This window comes from Elephantulus edwardii, unplaced genomic scaffold (assembly GCF_000299155.1).
Source record: "Elephantulus edwardii isolate Elephantulus edwardi_28Jun2011 unplaced genomic scaffold, EleEdw1.0 scaffold00342, whole genome shotgun sequence".
In the NCBI taxonomy this organism is placed as follows: Eukaryota; Metazoa; Chordata; class Mammalia; order Macroscelidea; family Macroscelididae; genus Elephantulus; species Elephantulus edwardii.
This window is the reverse complement of record NW_006400092.1, coordinates 1449939-1473074: the sequence shown is the minus strand read 5'-3', so window position 1 is coordinate 1473074 and position 23136 is coordinate 1449939. Positions and strand designations below refer to the sequence as shown.

Sequence of the window (23136 nt, the reverse complement as noted above, 5' to 3'; positions counted from 1 at the left end):
GAAACCCAAAGTCTCTGTAAAGTTTCATTAAAATTAATAATAATAAAAATTAAAAAAATATTTTAAACAAGGGAGCTCTGGTAGCCTAGTGGCAAAAAGCTGCTCTGCAATCTCAAAGACATGCTGTTTGAATCCACCAGATGCTATGCTGGAGAAGGAGGAGCAATCTCCTCTTTCGACAGTCAGACCCGATTTGACCATACACAACAACAACAAAGTCTAAAGAGTTCCAGCTTGGGCTCTGTCATTATTATAGACGTGCTAATATTAACAACCTTGGAGGAATCGCTTAACTTCTGTTTGTTCCATTGCTCTCAATTATGCCATGAAAGGAATAAAGTAATAAATATCTTCCATTCATAATATTTACTAAATTAAGAGTTAACATAGGAAATATAGTAATATAGGAATTTACCTTTAGGAAGCTATGCATATCTTTTTCATTTGTGTTTGCTACTGGGGAATACATGATTCCATTAATATAGACATTTGGGTGATTGACACAATCTTCATCATCTTCCTCATTATTCAAACCTTGAGGAAAGCCAGTGAGGTCTTTCAGTGGTAGCAGGTTATAAATCTGTTAAGAGTTAAAGGACAAAAGGGAAAATTTATCTGAAATTAATTTCAGTATAAGAGAAAAAAGCCTCCTATGAGAAGAATGGGAATCCCAGAACACTTGATCGTGCTAATGAGAAACCTATACTTGGACCAAGAGGCAGTCTTCAGAACAGAGCAGGGAAACACTGCAAGGTTCAAAATTGGGAAAGGTGTACGCCAGGGATGTGCCCTATCTCCATACCTTTTCAACCTGTATGCAGAACAGATTATCTGAGAGGCTGGGCTCTATGAGGAGAAGTGTGGCGTCAGGACTGGAGGAAGATCTATTAATAATCTGCATTATGCAGATGACAACCCTGCTTGCTGAAACTGAGGAGGACCTGAAGTGCTTACTGCAGAGGGTCAAGGACTGCAGCCTTCAGTATGGACTGAGGCTCAATGTCAAGAAGACAAACATCCTCACCACTGGACAAATTGGCAGTACCAGGATGGATGATGAAGAGATTGAGATTGTTCACACCTTTAGTCTGCTTGGCTCCACATCAACACTCTTGGCACCAGTAGCCAGGAAATTAAAAGACATATTGCAATGGGAAAGCCTACTGTTAGGGACCGCTCCAAAGTACTGAAGAGCAACAGTGTCACTCTGGAGACTAAGGTGCATCTGATATAGGCCATGGTCTTTGCAATCACTTGTTATGCATCAGAGAGTTGGACAATGTCTAGGGAGGCTAGAAGGAGAACTGAAGCCTTTGAGCTGTGATGCTGAAGAAGAGTATTGAATGTACCATGGACTGCCAGGCAAACAAACATTCATTCTGGAGAGGGTTAAACCAGGCTGCTCCTTGGAGGCAAGGATTCTGGGGCATCGTCTGTCATACTTTGGACATGTTGTAAGGAAGGACAGGTCCTTGGAGAAGGGACATCATGCTTGGGAGTTTGGAGGGACAGCACAAGACGGGAAGACCCTCTATGAGGTGGATGGATTCAGTAACTGGGATAGTTGGGATGAGTGTGTCAGAGGCAGTTCGACTAGCAAGGATAGAGCAGGGTTTAGGGCTGTTACACATAGGGTCGCTATGAGTTGCAAGTGACTCAACAGCACATACCAATAACATAAACAACAATGAATAATCACCATCAATCTTTTGTTTATTTTTAAGACAAGGAAATAAAAAATTGGAATAATTAAAAGAGAAAAAGAAAAAAGATATAAATAAATAAAAAGATTGAAAAAGAGATGGTGAAATTGTCATTATATGCAGATGAATTGAGAATGTACAGAAAACCCTAAGGATTAGAAAAAAACACCTGTTCGAGCTAGTAGATCAGTTTAGTAGAGTGGCAGGCTATAAGACCAACATACAAAAGTCACTAGGGTTACTCCACAGTAACAAGGAGAACTCAAGAGTGGGGAACTATGAAAGCAATTATCGTTTACAACAGCCAACCACAAATTGAGATACTTCGGAATAAACCTAGCTAGAGACAAAAAAGGCATTTACAAAGAAAACTACAAAACATTTCTGTGAGACACAACAAAAGGCACAATTAAAAAAATGGGAAAATGTTCCCTGTTCTTGTATAGGACTATTCAATGTAGTAAAATGACAATCTTATCAAAAGCAATCTACAGCTTTAATGCAATCCCTATACAGATACCAAGTTCATTTTTCGAAGAGAGAGAAAAGGTAATTGGCAAGTTTATTTGGAGAAGTAAGAGATTCCAAATAAGCAAAACATTTCTGAAAACCAAAAATGAAGTGGAGGCATAGCACTTCCTAATCTCAAAACCTATTATACATCTGTAGTAAACAAAACAGCATGGTATTGGTACAATCACAGGCACATAGATCAATAGAATTGAATTGAGAACCCAGAAATTAATCTATCCATCTGTGGTGCTGGAGAAGAGGATTGAGAATCCCATGGACTGCTAGGAAAACAAACAGATTCGTCCTGGAAAGGGCTAAACTGGGTGGGTTCTTGGAGGCAAGGATTCTGAGGCTCCGTCTAACATACTTTGGACATGTTGTGAGGAGAGACCGGTCCTTGGAGGACATCATGCTTGGGAGGGTGGAGGGACAGTGCAGAAGGGGAAGGCCCTCTATGAGGTGGATTGATTCAGTGACTGGGATAATCGGGATGGGAGTGTCAGAGACAGTGTGATTGGCACAGGACAGAGCAGAGTTTAGGGCTGTTGTACATAGGGTCGCTATGAGTCGCAAGCGACTCGATGGCACATAAGAACAACAGCAGCAACAACAAAACAACATCTATGGAAACTGATATTCAACAAGGAAACCAAACCTATCAAAAGGAGAAACAAAACCTCTTTAAAAAATGGCACTGGCAAAACTGGACTACTACATAGAGAAAGCTGAAACAGTTTACATACCTCTCACCATACTATAAAATAAACTCAGCGTGGATTAGAGATCTAAGGGTAAAGCCCAAAACCATAGAGATCATAAGAGACAAAGTAGAAGCAAACTTAGAAGGCCTAGATCATGGTATAAAAAGGCTGACAAATATATCCAGAAATACACCAGGAGAGGATAAAATTGATGAAAGGAACTTTCTAAAGATTAAATCCCTGTGCACTTAAAACACTTTCTCCAACAGAGTGAAAAGAAAATTCAGTAGACCGGGAACAAACATTTGGCAATACCATTTCGAACAATGGTCTCAGAAGAAAAGTTTATAGAATCCTACAGGGCCTCCATAAGAAAAAGACTTAACCCAATTACAAAATGGACAAAACAGATGGAAAGACCTTTAACATAAGAAGATATTCTGATGTAACAGACACATGAAGAAACCCAGCCATTCCACTACATGGAATATACCCTGAGAAAACAAGAACTGAGGCACAAATAGAGATTTGTACACCAATGTTCAAAGCAGCATTATTCACCATTGCAAGAACATGGAAACAGCCCAAATGTCCAATCACAAAATGATTTGAGAAATTATGGGACATTCACACAATGGAATACTATGCAGCATGCAGGAGCAATGATTTTGTAAATTATTGCCTAACTTGGGAGGGAGTGGAGAGCATTACGTTGAGTGCATAAAGGATAAAAACTGTATAAAACCATTATTGTAGAATGAGTATAAGGATCCAAAAAGGGTGGGAGAGGGTGGAGGCAGAGGGATGAGGATGTGCAGGGGGAGAGAAGGATTAATCATGGGGCTGTACAATTTGATGGGTGAAGGGGGTGAGGGAAATTAAAAGAATTTGTTCTCTAAAACAAAATATTTGAATTTTGTAAATAATCTAGTATAAAATTTTTAAAAACCTGAAATGTTTATAATAAACAAATGGATTGAAAAAACAAATGCTCAAAATCACTGGCAATAAAAGAGATGAAAATCAAAACCATAATGAGATACCATTTCACTCTAGGAGCAGTGGCAAAGTTTAATAGGACAGCAAATAATAATAATAAATGTAGGAGAGGATGTGGAGAGATAGGAACTCTTACATACTGTTGTAGTATTGTAAAATGCTACAACCACTCTGGAAGGCAGTATATGGCCTGTTCTCAAGAAGCTGAACATAGAAATTCCATGTGACCCAGCTACTCCACAACCTGGAATATACCCCCAAAAGCATCAAAAGAAGATGAAAGAAGTACACAGAGTCACTGGACCCCCCTCCAAAAGAAACTGGATGACACAGAAGAATTCCATGAAGCAGCATACAATCAAGAGGCAATGGTGATGAAGAAGGAAGTTCAAGCGGCTTTGAAGGAAATGGCAAAAAAATAAGGCCCTAGGAATTGATGGAGTATCAACTGACATATTCCAGCAAACAGATGCTGCCCTGGATGTGCTCACCAGGTAGTGCCAAGAAATCTAGAGGACAGCTACCTGGCCAGCTAACTGAAGAGGGTGACATTTATTCCCATTCTCAAAAAAGATATCAAACAGAGTCTGGAAATTATTAAACGATATCAATAATATCACATGCAAGCAAAATCCTGCTGAAGATTATCCAAAAATGACTAGAACATTGACAGAACACTTAAGATAAGTACAAGTTGGGTTTAGAAGAAACCATGGCAATAGAGACATCATTGTCAATGGCAGATGGATCTTGGCTGAAAGTGAAGTGTATCAGAAGAATGTGTTTTATTGACTATGTAAAGGCATTTGACCATGTGGATCACAACAGATTGTGGCCACAACTAACATTAAGAAGAATTGAAATTCCAGAACACTGAACTTTGCTCATGTAGAACTTATATTTAGCCAAGGAAGCAGTCATCAGAACAGAGCAAGGAAACACTGCATGTTCAAAATTAATAAAGCAGTGAATCAGGGATGTGTCCTTTCTCCATACCTTTTAAATTTATATGTGGAACACATAATTCAGGAGGTTGGACTTTATGAGGAGGAATGTGGCATAAGGATTGGAGGAAAACTCATCAACAACCTGTGCTATGTGGATGACAAAATATTGCTTGTTGAAACTGAGCAGGACCTGAGGAGCTTGCTGTAGAAGGTCAATTCAAGTCTAACTTTTCTTGAAAAGTTATTCCATAGTAGAATGATATGATCTGCTTCTGTAAAGATTTATAGTTTGAAAAACCTGTGGGGCAGTTCTACTCTGTTCTATAAGATGCACTAGGACTCCGAGCTGCCTTAATGGCAATGAATTTCCAAAACTACACATTATATCTAGTATATAAGGCATATACTATACATATCTCACAGAAAAAGCACTTGATCTTATACAAAACCTATATTTGGACCAGGAGGAAATTGTCAGAGTAAAAGAAGGAAACACTGCATGGTTCAAAATCAGGCAAGCTGTATACCAGGGACACATCCCAGCTCCATATTTTTTCATTCTATATGCAGAACAGATCATCTGGGAGACTGGACTTTATGAAGAGGAATGTGGCATCAGTATTGGAGGAAGACTCACCAACAATTTGTGTTATGTAGACTATACAACCTTGCTTGCTGAAACTGAGGAGGACCTGAGGCATGTATTGCAGAAGGTCAAGGAGTGCAGCCTTCAGTATGGATTGAAGCTCAACATCAAGAAGACAAAGATCCTCACCACTGGGCTAATTGGCAGCACCATGGTAGATGGAGATGAGATTGAGATTATTAATAGCAAGAGCTTGCTTGGCTCCACAATCTATACTCTTGTTACCAGCAGTCAGGAACTCAAAAGATGAATTGCATTGGGAAAATCTGCTGTCTAGAACCTCTCCAGAGTACTGAAGAGGAACGATGTCAGTCTGGAGATGAAGGTATGCCTAATCTAAGCCATAGTCTTTGTAATTACTTACTATGCATCAGAGAACTAGACAATGACTAAGAATGATGGAAGAACTGATGTTTTTAAGCTGTGGTGCTGGAGAATAGTATTTAACACATAATGAACTGCTAAAAAAAGTCTATCCTGGAGAAGGTGAAACCAGGCTGCTCCTTGCAGGTATGGATTTTAAAGCTCTAACGCATATACTTTGGGCAAGTAGCAAGGAGGGACCAGTCCTTGGGGAAGGAGGACATCATGCTCAGAAGGGTGGAGGGACAGAAAAAGAGAGGAAGATTCTGGATGAGATGGATTGACTCAGTGGAGGCAATGACTCAAGATAGAGCAGGGCTTAGAATTGTGTACACAGGGTTGCTATGAGATGCAAGGTACTCAATCGCACACAATAACAACAACAACAATGGAAAAGTACCAAGAAAGTTAAAAACTATCAACTTCTAGTTAAATGTAATCTTATTAAATCTTATCCTACCCAGGAGATACTTAGGTAATGTAAGACACTCATCTATCAACTCAATGACACATGAGAACAACAAACAATAATGTTTGGTGGTTAAATCCTGACCAGTGGTGCCATGGAAGAAAAGTTTGGTAATCGGCTTCTATAAAGATTACCACTAAGAAAGTGGCATGAAGCAGAATAGACTGGATGGCAATAGTTTGGTCTTCCCCCCCCCCTTCTCAGATGAAGTACCTGACGGTGAAACTTGTTGGTAATTTGAAGCCATTCAGAGGTAGCTCAGAAGAAAGACCCAGTAGTCTGCTCTGATAGGTAACAACTTTGAAAACTATATGGTCTACAGTTCTATTTTTAAGCAGATGGAATTAGAACTGACTTGATGACTACTGGTTTGTTTGTATTTTTATCTGGTGATAAGTAGTCCATCCAGCTCTGAGACTAGTCCTTTCTGATACCTAAGGCTAAGAACTCACCGAGGATGTGGAGAGCTCAGCCTCGGGCTTCAGGAGCAGTACACTTTGGTCTACTGCGCGGAGAGCACAGAGGGACTGTGGAGTAGCTGAGACTTTCAGGTGGGTGGGTGTGGCTGGAAGACTTTGTGCTGGGTTGAAGCTCAAATCCACCTGTGGAATTAGGTGTAAAGAGGAGAAAAACACATTTCCTTTTTAAACTTGGTATTCACCTCTTTTAAAACCCTCTGAGAGTTCCTCACATTTAATGCATAATGGCTTTCTTTGACTTCATTGTGGTTGGCACCACAATAGTTTTCAGATGTTTGCCCCCTTTCTTCTATCTAGATTTAAAGAGTAAGCAGAATGCAAGTTCATTTTCTCAACCATCATTATAGTTATTCTTAAAAAGTATTAATTTGAGATGCTTAGTAGCATATGAAAGGTTTCTGAATGTATCTGTATTTTTTTCTTTTGATTTGTTAGTAGTCTTAAAAACCTGCTTATGTATTTTCCAACATTTCATTATAGAAGGAGGAAACAAATCATTCTGAGTTGGATCATATGATAAAATACAATTATACATAAAAATGGAGCTCTGGTGGCCTAGAGGTAAGAAGCTGCACTGCAATCCAAAAGGCATGCAGTTCAAATCCACTAGCTGCTCCACAGAAAAAAGATAGACAGACTTCTTCTATGCAATTAACTATCTCTGAAAATCCACTGGAGGGTCAGCTATGGGTTGGTTCTGACTTGATGGTACTCAACAATGATACAACAACAACAAATACATGAAAATCTTGCACTAAGGTTATATGGATTCCTTTGGGGAACTAATTTAATTCTTTTGATCTCAGTGCTTTCATGTGTATAATAATTGATATTGATAGTAATTTTTAGTTTTAAGTAGTGAAAAGTTTATGATGTAAATCCCCTACCTTATTGACCAGACAATTTTCAACCTCATATGTTACAGAATCACCAATCATTTCTCCATCAGGTAAAATGGCATAGATGAGCAATCGCGCGATGGGAGCAATGTCTGACTCCACAGGGACTGACACAGGAAAATGGCCTTTTACTGGAGGACAGAGAGGATGAGAAGATGTGATCATGGATTGGAAATCTCCCTAGAGCTTCAATGAAATGACTCTATTGCATAAAGACATTTTGAAAATTGGGTCTGAATGGTGACAATTACTGTTAACAGATGCAAGAGTACTTAAAATCAATAATACTAAAATTATCATACTATTGCCATTAGGTAAGAAATGACTCAGTGGACTCTTGTGGATTTTCAGAAGTGGTAAATTGCACAGAAAGTATCCATTTTTCTCCTGAAAAGTAACTGGCAGATTCAAACCTCTCATTTTTGGGTTGTCAGTGCAACTCCTTACATGCTGGACCACTGTTGTTGTTATTGTTAGGTGTTATATGAGTCATAACTACCCTATGAACAATAGATTTGAACACTGTCCTATCCTGTGTCATCCTCACAGTCTCTGACACATTTGAGCTCATTGCTGCTGTCACTGTGTCAATACATCTTGTTGTGAGCCTTCCTCTCCTTCACTCTCCTCACACTTTTCTAAGTATGATGACTCTCTCCAAGGAATATCCTTTCTTAGCAACATGCCAAAATATATGAGAAAAGATTTATCATCTTTGCCTTCAAGGAGCACTCTGGCAGCATGAAATATTCAGTACCCTTTTCCAATACCACAGTTCAATGGCATCAATTGTTCTTCTGTCATCCTTAATCATTGTCCAGCTCTCAGATGTATAATTAGGTCTTTTTAGACCATGGCATGAATTAGGCACACTTTAATCCTCAAACTGGCATCATGGCTCTACAATAATTTGGAGAGGTCCCAGACTACAGACTTTCTCAGTGCAATACATCTCCTGATCTCCTGACTGCTGTTGACAAGTGTACTGAATGTGAATCTAAGTAGGATGAAGTTATTGACAGTTTTAATCTTTTTTTCATCTTTCCTGATTTGCCTGTTGATCCAGTGGTGAAGATTTTTGTTTTCTTCACATTGAGACGCAATCCATATGCATGAGTTGCTGCTGTGTTTGATCTTCTGCAGCAAGCCCTTCCAGGCCTCCTCACTTTCCTCAAGCAAGGTTGTGTCATCTGCATAACAAAGGTTATTGATGAGTCTTCCTCCAATCCTGATGCCACATTCTTCTTCTTAGAGTCCAATTTCTCAGCATACAGATGAAATAAGTAAGGGGAAAGGATACAACCTTAACACTCCCTTTTCTTAATTTAATACTATGTAGTGTACCTTTGCTCTGTTCACACAGCAGCCTCTTGGTCTAGATATAGCTTTTTCATGAGCACAATTAAGTGTTCTGGGATTCCCATTCTTCTCAATGTTAGTCATAATTTATTATGATCAACATAGTAAAATGTTTTTGTATAGTCAATAAAGCACAAATAGATATTCTTCTGGTATTCTTTGCATTCGGGTACGACCCATCTGACATTAGCAAAAATACCCCTGGCTCCATGGCCTCTTCTAAATCCAGCTTGAATGTCTTGCAGTTTTGTCTGTGTACTCTTCTTGTTATTTTTTTATGATTTTCAGTAGGATCTTGTTTGCATGTGATATTAACGATATTGTTTGGTAATTTCCACATTCTGTTAGAGCACCTTTCTTGAGATTGGGAACAAACGTGATCTCTTCCCCGGAGAACTTTGGTGACCTAGTGGTAAGACACTGTGCTGCAGCCTCAAAGGCATGTGGTTTGAATCTGCCAGCTGCTCTGTGAGAGAAGGATGGGCAATTTCCTGCTGTGCAATTTACTGCCCCTGAAAAGTTGATGGAGAATCTGCTATGGGTCAGTTCTGACCAACAACAACTAGGCCACTAGAGCTTGCTAAAAAAAAAGTAGTAATTGGATTACTACCTCTAAAAATTCTAAATGAAATTTTATCAAACTACTCTCTTTTTTTCCACTAAATATATTTTTAAAAAAAATATAATTGAGGCTGGAAATATCATCTTCTATTTTAAATTGAATAAATTGTTTTATTCAAATTATAAGTTGTTCCCTTCTTTCATGTCTGAAATAAGTAAATAAAACATTTTCAATCTTAGGTTAAATTTCTCTGTTTTTTTAATCAGGTTAGTTAGGATCTCCAGGCATATGTTAATTTGGTATTAAGTAATAGTTAATTAAGTCCAATGGAATTTTTTCTTGTTGCCTTAAATTCTCATTAATTGTATCCTGATTTCTCATCCATTTTATGCTTTAGCTTGTGCTATCTGAGGGTATGTAACATCCACTTAACTACTGTTTACATCATACTGCTATTAGAGAGGAAACATAGAAATTGAAGTTGTGGAATCCAATCTTAAGTTTAAAGGTATGTTTTTATTTATGCTTCTATTCGCTCTTACTTTCTTTGACATAAAAGTTCTATTCTTCCTAAAATGATTATTTTTTAGGAGTTATTTAGTTATTTATTTTTACTTTGGTAAATACACACATAAACACACTATTTCAACAATTTTGCTACATGTGCAAGTGAGTGACAATGATCAAGCACATCCTTCAAATTGTGCCCACATTTTTACCATCCTTCTCTGAATTGTGCCATCACCATTGTCTTGGCCTCACTGACCTCTGAACTTCTCATATAACCTTTGAGTTAATTTTTGATGTCTACAAAATTTTTTAAGAGGTTGCATTAAGGGATCATGAGACTACTATGGCACTTTTGTGTGGTGAAGCAGAAATAAAAATGTTGTTTACTGCTAGTGTTCTAGTAAATTACTTTTTAAACTATATCTGACTAGGTGAAACTAGTGTACATGGTTTCATATTCACAGATAGCATCCAATTAAATTGTGAAAACACCCAATTTAACTCTTCATAAATCATAGCTATCATCAAAAGAAAAATAAGATATAAAAATATGAATGACCCAACACAAAGCATAGTACAAAGGAGGTATCTTTTAATTTTTGTCTTTCTTCCTTTCATTTTCTTTTTTCATTCATGCATTTTATTTTATAACATTATCACTTACTAACTGCTTATCCTTTCATCCAACTTATTTCGTAAAAAGATTTTTTGTTTATTTAATTTTTAAATTCGAGTCAAGGTTTACAAATTACACATTAATTATTGTTGATTAATGTGGTTAATTTGCTCTTCACCTAATTTATCTATTAAATTTTACTCCCTCTTCCCTTTCATTCTTTTAGAAACAATTCTTAAATAACTTTGATTTTGTTAAAAAAATGAAGACTCTCCATGACTAAAATTATTTATAGTTTAAAAATGTGTAAGAGGTATAGATTTTAAGGGAAAAAATTAAACATATTTAAATAACCTGAACAGAAAGAAATATTTGCAAATAGGTGGAAAAAGAAATTTCACTACTCCTTTCTCCCTCTCTTATCAACGTCTTCTTAATTGAGGTTAAATAGAAATTCTATCTCTTTATTTAAAAATATTCCTGCTATTTCTGCAGTATAAGACTGTGTTTGGGTAGACAGTAATATGGAGATCACGGGAACACTCACTGTCTCCATCCTCTATAGGTAATGCATGAGTTCCAGTTCGGACAATGCCTCCTTTTGCCATGATCTAAATAAAAAGATATACAAAAACATTTACTTTGCTGGACAGTGACTTTACCCCAAGTTTTCCACTCTATGCAGTGTGCTGACGATGAGCCCTGCATGTTAATCATTAGCTCTAAGAAATCTTTCAAGAGGAATATAAACAAGTTAATGATGACCACTCTAGAATGCTTCATACTTCTTTACCATACAAAGATCTATTGTCTACATATGAGTCCTTCCATCTCACCAGGTAATAGAAGATGAGCTCCTTCAAATCCTTTGAGAGTTGTCCATTCAAAATATAATGTGCCTGGATTTTCTGAGTTTCACCACAAGGTAGAGGATAAGCTATGGGCTCAAGGTGAACAAAGTTCTTGCTTAGGGAGAATACATGATTAGCAGTGTGGAAAGCGTCTATGTTTTCTTCTACCAGCCAATTATAGCCATAGCAGGGACTATGAGTCTTGTAGCTGACCTAAGAAATTAGAAAAGCAGTATTATTTGCAGATCATACATCATAAACAAAGTTATCACTACAAAACTTAACACTGCAATATAATAGTAGCTGGAAGTCTTTTGCTCCAGAAAGTGAGAAAGACAAGCACCTTATTTTTTATTAATTTAAGATACCAGCAACTTCCCCATGTCCAGAAGGGAGGTCTGTCCTTTTGGGGATGTAACTTTCTCATAAATCTGTCTTTTTTTTTAAAAAAAAAGATAAAAGCATGGTTTGTGTTTTTACCCTGCAAGCACTCTTGGGGTTGGTGTTTTATTTCTGAGGAGCATAAAATGAAGCATCTTTCACTCTGATTATTTTGCTCAGTTTCTTTGGTTGCTTTACCTACATAGATGGAGGCACTAAAACTATGAAATCTCATTGGAGAGAAAAAATAATATTCAGAAACAGAAGAATTGATCTTCAGAAAGTATTTCCTCTTTTTTTTATGGACTATCTCAGATGTCTATTATGGATATATGTAATATTCACCAGGGGGTCTGAGAAACTTTCTGTAAATACCATTGGCTCGAAGAGTTAACTTGGTGACTGAGTTAAAGCCTACATCTTGTGGACCATAGAAGACTGAAGATGTTTAATGCTTCTTGTGGTTGTGGGTTTTTAAGCTCAAAGGGTCACAGTCGGGTGGTATTTCCAAGGTGAAGTTGTTTCTTAGCTCTTTTCAGACTTTTGTTTTCCTCATCTGTAACCCTACCCTACTTTAGGTATCATGAATGAGTAATTGTGCTAGAAAAACACACTTTTCCTCTTCATACACTTTCAATAACACTATATACATGGTCATCAAGAAGAACAGTGCTTAGCACACAGAAAATGTTCAAGGCATGCTTCTTGATTTAAGAAATGAGTCGTCATTCAATTTTATCATTAATGTAAAGCAGAATAAGTAAGCATACATTCTATAGTCCTTCTTTATATGAACACGAAACCTAAAAGGCAGGACATTTTCATCATCATCATCATCATTGCAATTTCTATTAAGTGAATTCATCTATCCATATGTGTGTATCTACATCAATATTGTTGTGTATGGAAATAAATAGCCATCTGGAAAATATGAAAATATCAGGAGGAAAAGAAAGTAGGAACAAGAGTTTATGGAGTAGGAGTTCTTTTTAAAAAGAAGCTCTTGTGCGATGTGATATATTGTACTGCTAATGAAGGGCCAGCAGTTTGAATCCACCTGCTGCCCTGAATAAGGAAGTTGAGAAGCCACCTCCTGTAAGGATTTACAGCCTCACTGTGAGAACACACTTGATAGCAGTGGGTTTGGTAATTTGGTTTTCATTCTTTCTGAAGCTAAATGCTACTGATATTAAAAATGAGGTTATACTGTGATATTTTAGTTATTGCACCCACCCATGAGATTAACTGCCTCTGAAAATCCACTGGAGGGTCAGCTATGGGTTGGTTTTGACTCTATAGTACTCAATATCAACAACAACAACAATAAGAACAATTAAATAAAGCATAGAGAATGCCAGGATTTCCTCCAATTTATTTGATTTTGGAAACTACATTTTTTAACTGTTAACCTATCTTGCCTCATTAAGTTCGTTAACCATTGATCTTAGCCTGTCTCTCAATTTATATGATGTTTTTCTCTCATTTTACCTAAAAATAATTCAGAAATGTCATCACTTTTAAGTTGTAACCTTTTTTCCAAAGTTGTTTTATGCCATTGATAAAGTCTTTCTAAACTTACTCTGACAGAGAGGGTAGTCCCTATGACACTGGTGGTATTGATGGAAAACTGCACCAGGCCCTGCTCATCGGTGGTGGCATTGGAGTTATGGTTAGCTTCATTTGCTTGGATGAAGACAAGTTTATTTGGCATGGGAACACCTTTCCCATCCACTAGACGCACCTGAAGAGTAAAAGCCATGTATTAATTGTATGGATAATATTAAATGGGATCAGTCATATTAATTTTACCAAACATTTATTCCTATGAATAAGGCACAATTCTAGGCACTGGGGGTATTGCAAAGCAAAAAGAGTTATTGTCACTATGGAGCTTAAAACCTACTGAAAGACATAGATGTTAAACAAGTATTATACAATGAACATAAACACAAACACAAACATATTTACACACAGAGTAATTAGCTACCTACTATCTCTCTATCACCTATTAATTAATTATAAGAAGAAAAATAAAGCAGAATAAAAAGGATAGTTAGTGATGAGGATGATAAAGGTGACCAGACAAAGTGTTTTTAAAAGCTGTGTATTATAGTAACAAAAAAGTTTAAACTCATCAGGCATATTTACCTAAGCCTCAAACACAGTAATTTTGTGGCGGACAATTAACTTCTTAGTTCTGAAACATATCAACTGTTTAAGTAAGCAATAGTGACTATGTGGCTTTATAGATTTCTCTAGTTGTTTTGTATGTGATACCTGATTTTTAACCTAGATTATAAATCTTTTGGAAAACAGGATTTATGAGGCATTCCCCATGTGAAAACTGTAATTTAAAGAGAGACATTCAATGATGTCAGTCTGGAGACTAAGGTGCGCATGATCCAGGCCATGGTCTTCACAATTACTTGCTATGCATCCGAAAGCTGGACAATGACTAGGGATGACAAAAAAGAGAATTGATGCCTTTGAGCTGTGGTGCTGAAGAAGAGTATTGAATACACCATGGACTGCCAGGAGAACAAACAGGTTCATCCTGCTGTTGTTGTTATGTGCCGTCGAGTCGCTTGCGACTCATAGTGACCCTATGTACAAAAGCCCTAAACTCTGCTCTGTCCTGTGCCAATCACACCATCTCCGATACACCCATCCTGATTACCCCAGTCACTGAATCAATCCACCTCATAGAGGGCCTTCCCCTCCTGCACTGTCCCTCTACCCTACCAAGCATAATGTCCCTCTCCAAGGACCTGTCTCTCCTTACAACGTGTCCAAAGTATGTTAGATGGAGCCTCAGAATCCTTGCCTCCAAGGAGACGTTCGGTTTAACCCTTTGCAGGATGAATCTGTTTGTTTTCCTAGCAGTCCATAGTACATTCAATACTCTTCTCCAGCACCAAAGCTCGAAGGCATCCAAACCAGGCAAGGATTCTGAAGCTCCATCTGACATTCTTTGGGTATGTTACAAGGTGGGGCTGGTCCGTGGAGAGAGACATCATGTTTGGGAGGGTGGAGGGAAAGAGTTAGAAAGGAAGACCATGAATGAGATAGAGTGACTCAGTGATTGGATTAATTGGGGTACGTGTGTAAGGGACAATAAGGTTGGCTCAGGACAGAGCAGGGTGCAGAGGTATTGTATATAGGGTCACTCGGCAGCACATAACAACAACAAGCTTTCAATATCAAAGAAAGTCTTAAAACCAAAGTACCACTAAGGTTGACCTTAGAAGTTTTTGGTTCAGATTTTAAGAATTGGCAAATTTTTGTGAAGCGAAAAGATTCTTTTGACACAAGGAAGCACTCACCATAGGTAGATTTGGTTCAGTGTTTATTGTTGCTTAAGAAAGGACAAATTTGCCAACCAACCCTGCATGCACAATGACAAGGGCAGACATAACATCCTGATTCTTCTTACTGAGGTAGGAGAGTGTCTTAAAAGATTAATAGAGTAGTTTGTTTTTGGTAGGTACTGTGAACCCAGCTTCTATTTGTCGTAACCCTTCGTATAATAGAATAAAACTCAGCCCAATCCTTTGTTGTTGCTATATGCCATTTAGTCGCTTATGACCATAGCAACCCTATGTACAATAGCTCTGAAGCCCGCCCTATCCCGAGCCAGTCTCACTGTCTCCAACTTTACTATCCTTAAAATATCTGCTGTGTTTATGCCAATTGTAGTCACTGTCTCAGTCTATTTCATTAAGGGTCTTCCTATTTTCTGCTGACCTTCTGGAGGATCATCAAAAAAAGAATAGTTACTTAGCATAAGTAAAATATTTTAAAAGCACAGTATGCCTCTGATAAATTAAAAACGAATTGTTCTTTAATTTCAGGGAATGAATACTTTTGCTGTCATACCACAATCAGAACACTGTAAAATGTGCTCTAACATTCCCTTGTTGAACCTAGCCCCTCAATTTTTAGTATTCTCTACAGTTGAATTATTGTAATATTCCCTCAAAAATATGATACATTGTGGTTACATGTTGAGGTGTGTTAAACTGCCATTTCAATAAACTGAAATCAGAACTATTTGTATATCTTACAGTAAAAAAATAAATTTGGATGATGTTTTGTACACACATGAGAATATCTGTAATTATTAAATTTGAGGAACTCAAATAGCAGTATTTTATCTCTGTGTTTGTTTTTTTAAAAAAAATACTTGCTATTATATAAAAATAATGAACATACTACACATATCCTAGAAAGAAACACTAACTAGAGTTTTTAATGCTTAAAATTAAAATTACCTGTCCTTCATGATTTAAAGTTGATTCCATGATCATCAGATTGGTTTGGTTTACTTAACTATTCTTACACAATATTAGTCTTATGGATTGAATTGTGTGCTCCCAAAATGTATTTTAAATCCCAATGACTAGTCGTATGGTTACAATCCTATTTGGGAATGGATTTTCTTTGTTACAGAGTTCTAATGACTTAGTGGATAAAGAGTTGCACTGTCAACCTAAAGGTAGGTGGTTCAAATCCACCAAATGTTCTGAGGAAGAAAGATAGGAAATTTCTTCCTGTGTGATTTATTCCATCTGTCTGACTTGACAGTAATGATTTTCTTTACATAATGTCTGGTCTGAGTGCAGGGTGGGATGCGTCTTAAGATAATCACTTTTTAAGATATAAAAACAGTAGGTGAGAGCAGAGATTAGAGAAGATAGTTGCCATATCTCACAAAGATCACCAAAGAATCATAGAGGCTGCAAAAACATGAGGACTTTCCTTCCTCTAGAGTGGTAAGAGATAGAGTGACTTTTGCACAGCTGATTCTCTAATTTCAAATTTCTACCCTCTGTGAGAGAGGTAATTACCCTCTGAGAGAGACAATTCATGGCAGCTATGATACTAAACACTATTGTGTCAAATGTGATAATGGTTACCCATGGTGGACAGGGTTTGGTGGAGCTTGGAAGTAGGAGTGGCATCCACTTCCGAAATGGCTTGCCTCCAGAAACAGTGCTCAGGTCTTTCATTCATAGGGTCGCTATGAGCCGTCTATGACTAAATGGCACCTAATAACAATAACAACTACAGTATAGAGAGAGCTATGTTGACCTGGTGGACAGAAAGTTTTGCTATCAAGCCCACGGTGCGTGCGTGATTTTAATCTAATCAGGCCTGGTTCAAATTGGTTTTTTGTTAAACATTCTTCTAGGTGGTATAGCACTGACATGTGCCTTGCTTCAGAGAGGTAACTTGTGGTTGCTGTGATGTTAAACAGTGTGAAACTGATGTACCAAATGTGATAATGGTTACCCATGGTGGACAGTGTTTGGTGGAGCTTCCCAATTAAAATAAGCTTGGACGCAGGAGTGGCATCCACTTCCGAAATGGCTTGCCTCTGTAAACTCTGTAAACAGTGCTCAGGTCTTTCATTCATAGGGTGGCTATGAATTGTCTACGACTTGATGGCACCTAACAACAACAATACCCTCTGTGAGAGTAGGGATAAGCTGTGAGAAAATAAATTTTTGTTTGTTAAAGTTACTCGCTGGTGGTACTTTTGTTACAACAGTACTAGATAACTAAGAGAGTTAGTGTTAGAAGGAAGATATAAATGGCAACCACAGATTTTCTTATTCTTATGAGAAAATATAATAAAAATTCAGTTTGCCTGGTGAAGCATGAGGAGTCTGATATAGAACTCTGTTCAAAAAGTAAAAATGAAACTAACCTTTCTCATTTTGACAGTATTTTAGAATAATTTTACATATTTCATATGCACATTTACACAGAAAAGAACCCATTTTTTTTGTAGTTTTATACCTTGTTGTTGTTGTTATGTGCCGTCGAGTCGCCTGCGACTCATAGCGACCCTATGTACAACAGCCCTAAACTCCGCTCTGTCCTGTGCCAATCGCACTGTCTCTGACACTCCCATCCCGATTATCCCAGTCACTGAATCAATCCACCTCATAGAGGGCTTTCCTCTCCTGCGCTGTCCCTCCACCCTCCCAAGCATGATGTCCCTCTCTAAGGACCGATCTCTCCTCACAACATGTCCAAAGTAAGTTAGATGGAGCCTCAGAATCCTTGCCTCCAAGGAGCCACAACTAACATTAACCAAGTACGGTTTTAGCAGAAAATGGTGAACTTATTAATACATGGTTTGATCCACAACTGTAAAATACCTGTCCAAAAAAGGGGATCCCTTGTCTAAAGTTTGCATCCACTTTTACAAATGACAGTTTGGTTACAGTTCTTGTAATTTCAGTGGTCCCACGTCCAATTAATTCCACCTCTGAAAAAAAGGAAGGGAAGAAAGAATGAGTTGTTTTTGGGGAAAGGTGATCTCCCTGAGCCTTCTATGCTACTTTCTCTTTTTCAAGTAATACTTTGGCGAAGGTAATAAAACAATACTCCTTGTTTTTGTCCATGGTAGTATGGAGCTCTAGAGGTTTAGTGGTAAGCAGTTGCACGACCAACCCACAGGCCCACAGTTGGAGTCCACCAGCAGCTCTGTAGGAGAAAGATCGGCAAGCTCCTTTTGTATAGTGTACAGCCTCTGAAAACCCACTGAAGGTCAGCTATGAATCAGTTCCAACTTGATGGGACACAACAACAGCAGCATGTGCTGTACAAACCTGTTCCTTCTTCTCGGATCTTGGCCTCTACTTGAAGTGCCATTTCATACCCTTGCCTCTTCATCTGGAAGATCTTGGTATTTACTTTTTGCAAGAAACAACCATTGCTATTTAGCTGAGAAGTCAAAACAAAACAAACACAGACAAAAACACATATTATACATATGCGTTAGTTGGTTTGTTTTTTTTAAAGGCATTGAAGGAACAAAAAAGCAGCTGCCATCAATTTAACTCCAACTCATGGTGACCCCTTGTGTGTCAGAATGGAACTATGTGCTCTATAATGTTTTCAATGGGTGATCTTTTCAGATTAGATTTCCAAGCCTAGTTTCTTTCAAGGCATCCCTCAGTGGAGGTGAACTAGCACTCTTTTGGTAGGTAGTCAAGCTTGTTAACCATTTCTGCCCTGGAATTCCTTGACATTTTCTTGGAATCTTCTATGAAGGGAACAGAAAACATATATTTAGACACTAATAATTATTTCTTTTCATCCCTCAATCTTGAAAGTTCTCTAGAGTGAATTAGATAGAAATCCTTACTGCAACAATCAGCTAACTCTTCACTAAAACTTGGCTCCTTTTCTTGCCTAGTATACCTCTACCTGTAGAGTACTGCCTATCCAAGGATTATTTTCCAGCATTTTAACATCCAGAAGGGTCCAAATAATAAGTTCTTGCTAATAGAAAGAGACAGAATTGACATCCTCCAGGCCATTGTGGTTTAAAAGCTGTACGTTTCTTATTTTTACTATATAGAAGTGGTCACCTAAGGAGCTTTTGAGTGCCAACCACTGGAGGTGGCTGAACATCTACCATTTTGGGTGCATGGCTGACTAAGAACAATCACACTGGGCAATTATAAGAAAAAAGTAATTTCTATTATGTTGAGTCAATGATTTAAAAAAATAAATAATTCATAATAGACACCGGAGAAATCTCTTCCAAATTATTCTTTCTCAAATTCTACGATGCGACTCACTGCTTATCAACAATTCCTGTATCATTAGCCCCTGGCTCATACAGTTTTTCACATACCTGCTGACTGAATTTCTCACAGAGTGCCTCCGACTCTTCACCATAGCAGTTAGAAAGGTCATTATACTTTCTGCATATGCTCACAGTTGCATGTCCAGGGACAGTCTTCCCATAGGTGTATCTGTTGTGAAAACGTTTTCAAAGTACACTTTGAGCATTCTAATTTACCTACCCATTTATAGTTTCCCATTACCTTCTGTATTACCTACCTCTAGTCTGCAGTGTGGAGAGCACCCATGATGTTAAAGGTGCAATAAACTCTTTTAGAACTTTTCAGGACAACCAGCTAAAACTTACTACATGTCTTTTTAAATTTCTTTTTTGTTCATCTTTAAAAATATTTTATTTTAGTAGTAGTAGGTAACTCATTCTGACAGAGAGAGGAAACTAATACCCCAATTTTATCTAGGAACACAAACTATTAATATGGGAATGCTTTTCCCTGCATCATCCTCTTCCTATGAGTAGCCATATCGGCCTTTATATAGTTTCACTTGCTTATTTTTTTTATTTGTGCCGTTGAGCCAGATCTGACTAGCATATGAAGTTTGCTCCTCCTTCTCCAGCAGAGTGTCTGGTAAATTTGAACCCTGTGCCTTCAGGATTGTAGTGTAGCTTCTTGCCACTAAGCCATCAGAGCTCTCTTTTGCTTACTCTTTTTTTTTTTAATGAGACTGTGCCACAAATGTTCTTGGTGATTATTGTGCTTTCAGAAGTTTTTGTTTCCTTCAGTATTTTAAAGTTTTTCTCCACCTTTGTTTAGGAGATTGAGTGACTCAGGGGTTAAAGCACTCAGCTGCTAGTCAAAAGATAAGTGCTGTGAACCTATCAGTGGCTCTGCTGGATAATGATGTAAGTAGTGTGTTTCTGTTAAGATTTACAGCCTTGAAAATCCTATGGGAACAGTTCTACTCTGTTCTACACAACTACTCTAGCTCAGACTCAACTCCATAGCAGTGGAATTTATTGTTATTTTTTTTTTTTTGCTTTGTTTTGTTTGTTTTTAAATATCTTTATTTGCAAGAGTATTTGCTTAACATGGGCTGATACATTTGATGATCAGGGGTAGTATTAGGGCAGAAGCCCAACTAGTGGGTAAGTACCCAACAGATGTGGTACTTAAGCTGGGCTGGCTTCTTCATGTTGCCAGTTTTTTCTGCTTATGTTGCTGCTTGGCTGCTGGAGATAAGACCATAAGATCCTGGAAACCTGGGTTTTCAAGGTTGGCAGGATCAAATGGGAAGAGAATGTGCTGTCACTGCTCCAAGAGAAACCAACCCAAATATTTCAGTTGATGAATCTCTTGAAATAATTCTCCCAAAAGATTAACAAAACTTGATCAACTTACAGGCCACACACGGACACATTCACTTCTTCTTCCAAGAAAGTGATTATCTTTGGCACTGTTACTTGCACTTCAAACTTGGGAAGCACTGTTTATGAAGAAAAAAAGACTTTGTTGATTGATATTGAACTTGATCGGATTAACATTATCAGGTAACAATTCCCTAATCATATTTTAAGGATCTGAAAAGGTAGCTTTACTTTTCGGTGTACCAACTTATTCTTTAATGGAGATTCTCGTTGAAGAACTAGGTAAGATTATAATAACCTTAATAATTATGGAAAACAGAACTGACATGGGCGTTGGGGGAAAACTAAGAAAAGAAGGGCTAAATAATGCACACTGCTTTGAAACAGATGAGGGAAAGAGCTGTTAGGAATATATGACTAGGTATTATTTGTAAGACACCAGTCCAGAATAAGAGCTGCACAGCAAAGTGGACTGGGGGCAGGGTGGGGAGGAAATTGTGCAACAATGAAAGAATTTTTTATTCAAAGAGAAAAGCGAACTGGGAGATGGGGTAGGGTGGAAAATGTGCAACAACGAATGAATGGAAATCCAAGTTCTCTATAAACTTTCATTAAAATAGAAAAAAGAATTCTAGAAGACATTACTAGATCAAGGACATTTAATTTTAGAATTTTTTTAATAGTAGAAAATTTTACAAAAAAGAAATGAGCTATATGATTCACAAAACATAGACAGTTCATGTTGGAATGAAACATGACTGGTTCTCCTTTAAACGCATTCTCACCAATGGGAGTTGAAATGACCCAAAATGAGGAAAAACTCTAGGCCCTAGAAGTTGAAGTATAAAGAGAACTTGTTGCTTGACTTTCTATAATCCATACCGAATTCCTCCACAGTGAAGGGATGCTCTATCCTTCTGCCTGATTTCATCTGTGCCACCACTTTGTAGGAGCCCTGGGAGGGCTCTGAAGAGAGAGGAAAGGACAACTGCTTGAGGCCAGTCTCTAACTTGACGTTTTGCCATTGTGCAATACGATTTCCTTTGGGGTCCTTTGAATAAATGAATTATAATTTTATAATACAGCCTACAACCATTAGAGAAAACACCAAAGAAACTGAAAATTCCTATGTTATTCACAAAGAAGACAAAAGGGGTACCAGTGGGAGCTGGGAAGGAAGAATGGTGAGAGTTTGAAGTTTCTGGGACATTGTATGGACTTTTTTTTTTTAAATTACTGATTTCATTTAAATGATAGAATGGTTCATACTGCTTACCTGCAAGTATATTAGTGGAATCTGAAATGCAAAAGATAAAGGAGTTTAGAATTGTTCCTAGATATTCACAGCTGTGACTTATAAGCATAATGGCTTTAATATAGAATAAATTTCTCTGTAGTAAAATATAGAAAGACTCCACATTAAGTTTCTCAGAAATTTTAATGAAACCATAATGAGAAATTAATAAATAATGGTAAGAACTTACTTGTCATCGGGGTGGGTGTGTTGGAGATGGTGTGATTGGCACAGGACAGAGCAGGTTTTTAGGGATATTGTACCTAGGGTCGCTATGAGTCTCAAGAGACTAGACGGTACATAACAACATAACAACAACATATACGCACACTGCCATTCATTACTACTACTACCACTGCTCACCAGTTGGAACCAACTCATAGTTGATCTTCCAATGGGTTCCTGAGGCCATAAATGGCATGAGAAGAGCTTTACTGGCAGAGCTGCTGGTGGATACCATTTGTCAAAAGGGCATAATTTTTGGGTTATCAGCACAATTTCCTACAAATCACGAATTTACTGACATTACTTAACTGCTTAAACCATTCAGTGAAGACTATTCCTTTGCTATGCAGTTTTATAGACTGAGTGACAAATACAAACTAAACTATAAATATTCAACTTTGACTGCCATTGAGTCAGAACCAACTCACAGCTGACTGTCTGTAGCATTTTCAAAGGCTATAACACAGGAGGACCTGAAGTACTTGCTGCAGAAGGTCAAGGATTGCAGCCTTCAATTTGGAATGAAGCTCAATGTCAAGAAAAGAAAGATTCTTACCATAGGGCCAATTGGCAGTATCATGCTAGATGGTGAAGAGATTGAGATTGTTGATAGCTTTAGTTTGCTTGGCTCTACAGTCAACACTCTTGGTA

At 37.7% G+C, this 23136-nt stretch overlaps 1 protein-coding gene across 1 annotated transcript in view; it reads right to left on the bottom strand.

Moving 5' to 3' along the window:
* The window catches only part of A2M (alpha-2-macroglobulin), a 65386-nt gene that overhangs the window by 35563 nt on the left and 6687 nt on the right, over positions 1-23136 (bottom strand). Inside the window, exons 5-16 of the mRNA XM_006901761.1 lie at positions 22243-22263; positions 21849-22017; positions 21001-21085; positions 19653-19773; positions 18619-18733; positions 18166-18275; positions 13578-13739; positions 11603-11830; positions 11314-11377; positions 7708-7850; positions 6794-6943; positions 416-580 (exon numbers count right to left, since the gene is read on the bottom strand). Coding sequence (XP_006901823.1) covers positions 416-580; positions 6794-6943; positions 7708-7850; positions 11314-11377; positions 11603-11830; positions 13578-13739; positions 18166-18275; positions 18619-18733; positions 19653-19773; positions 21001-21085; positions 21849-22017; positions 22243-22263 — 1533 coding nt within the window. The remainder of the gene's footprint in view (positions 1-415; positions 581-6793; positions 6944-7707; positions 7851-11313; positions 11378-11602; positions 11831-13577; positions 13740-18165; positions 18276-18618; positions 18734-19652; positions 19774-21000; positions 21086-21848; positions 22018-22242; positions 22264-23136) is intronic.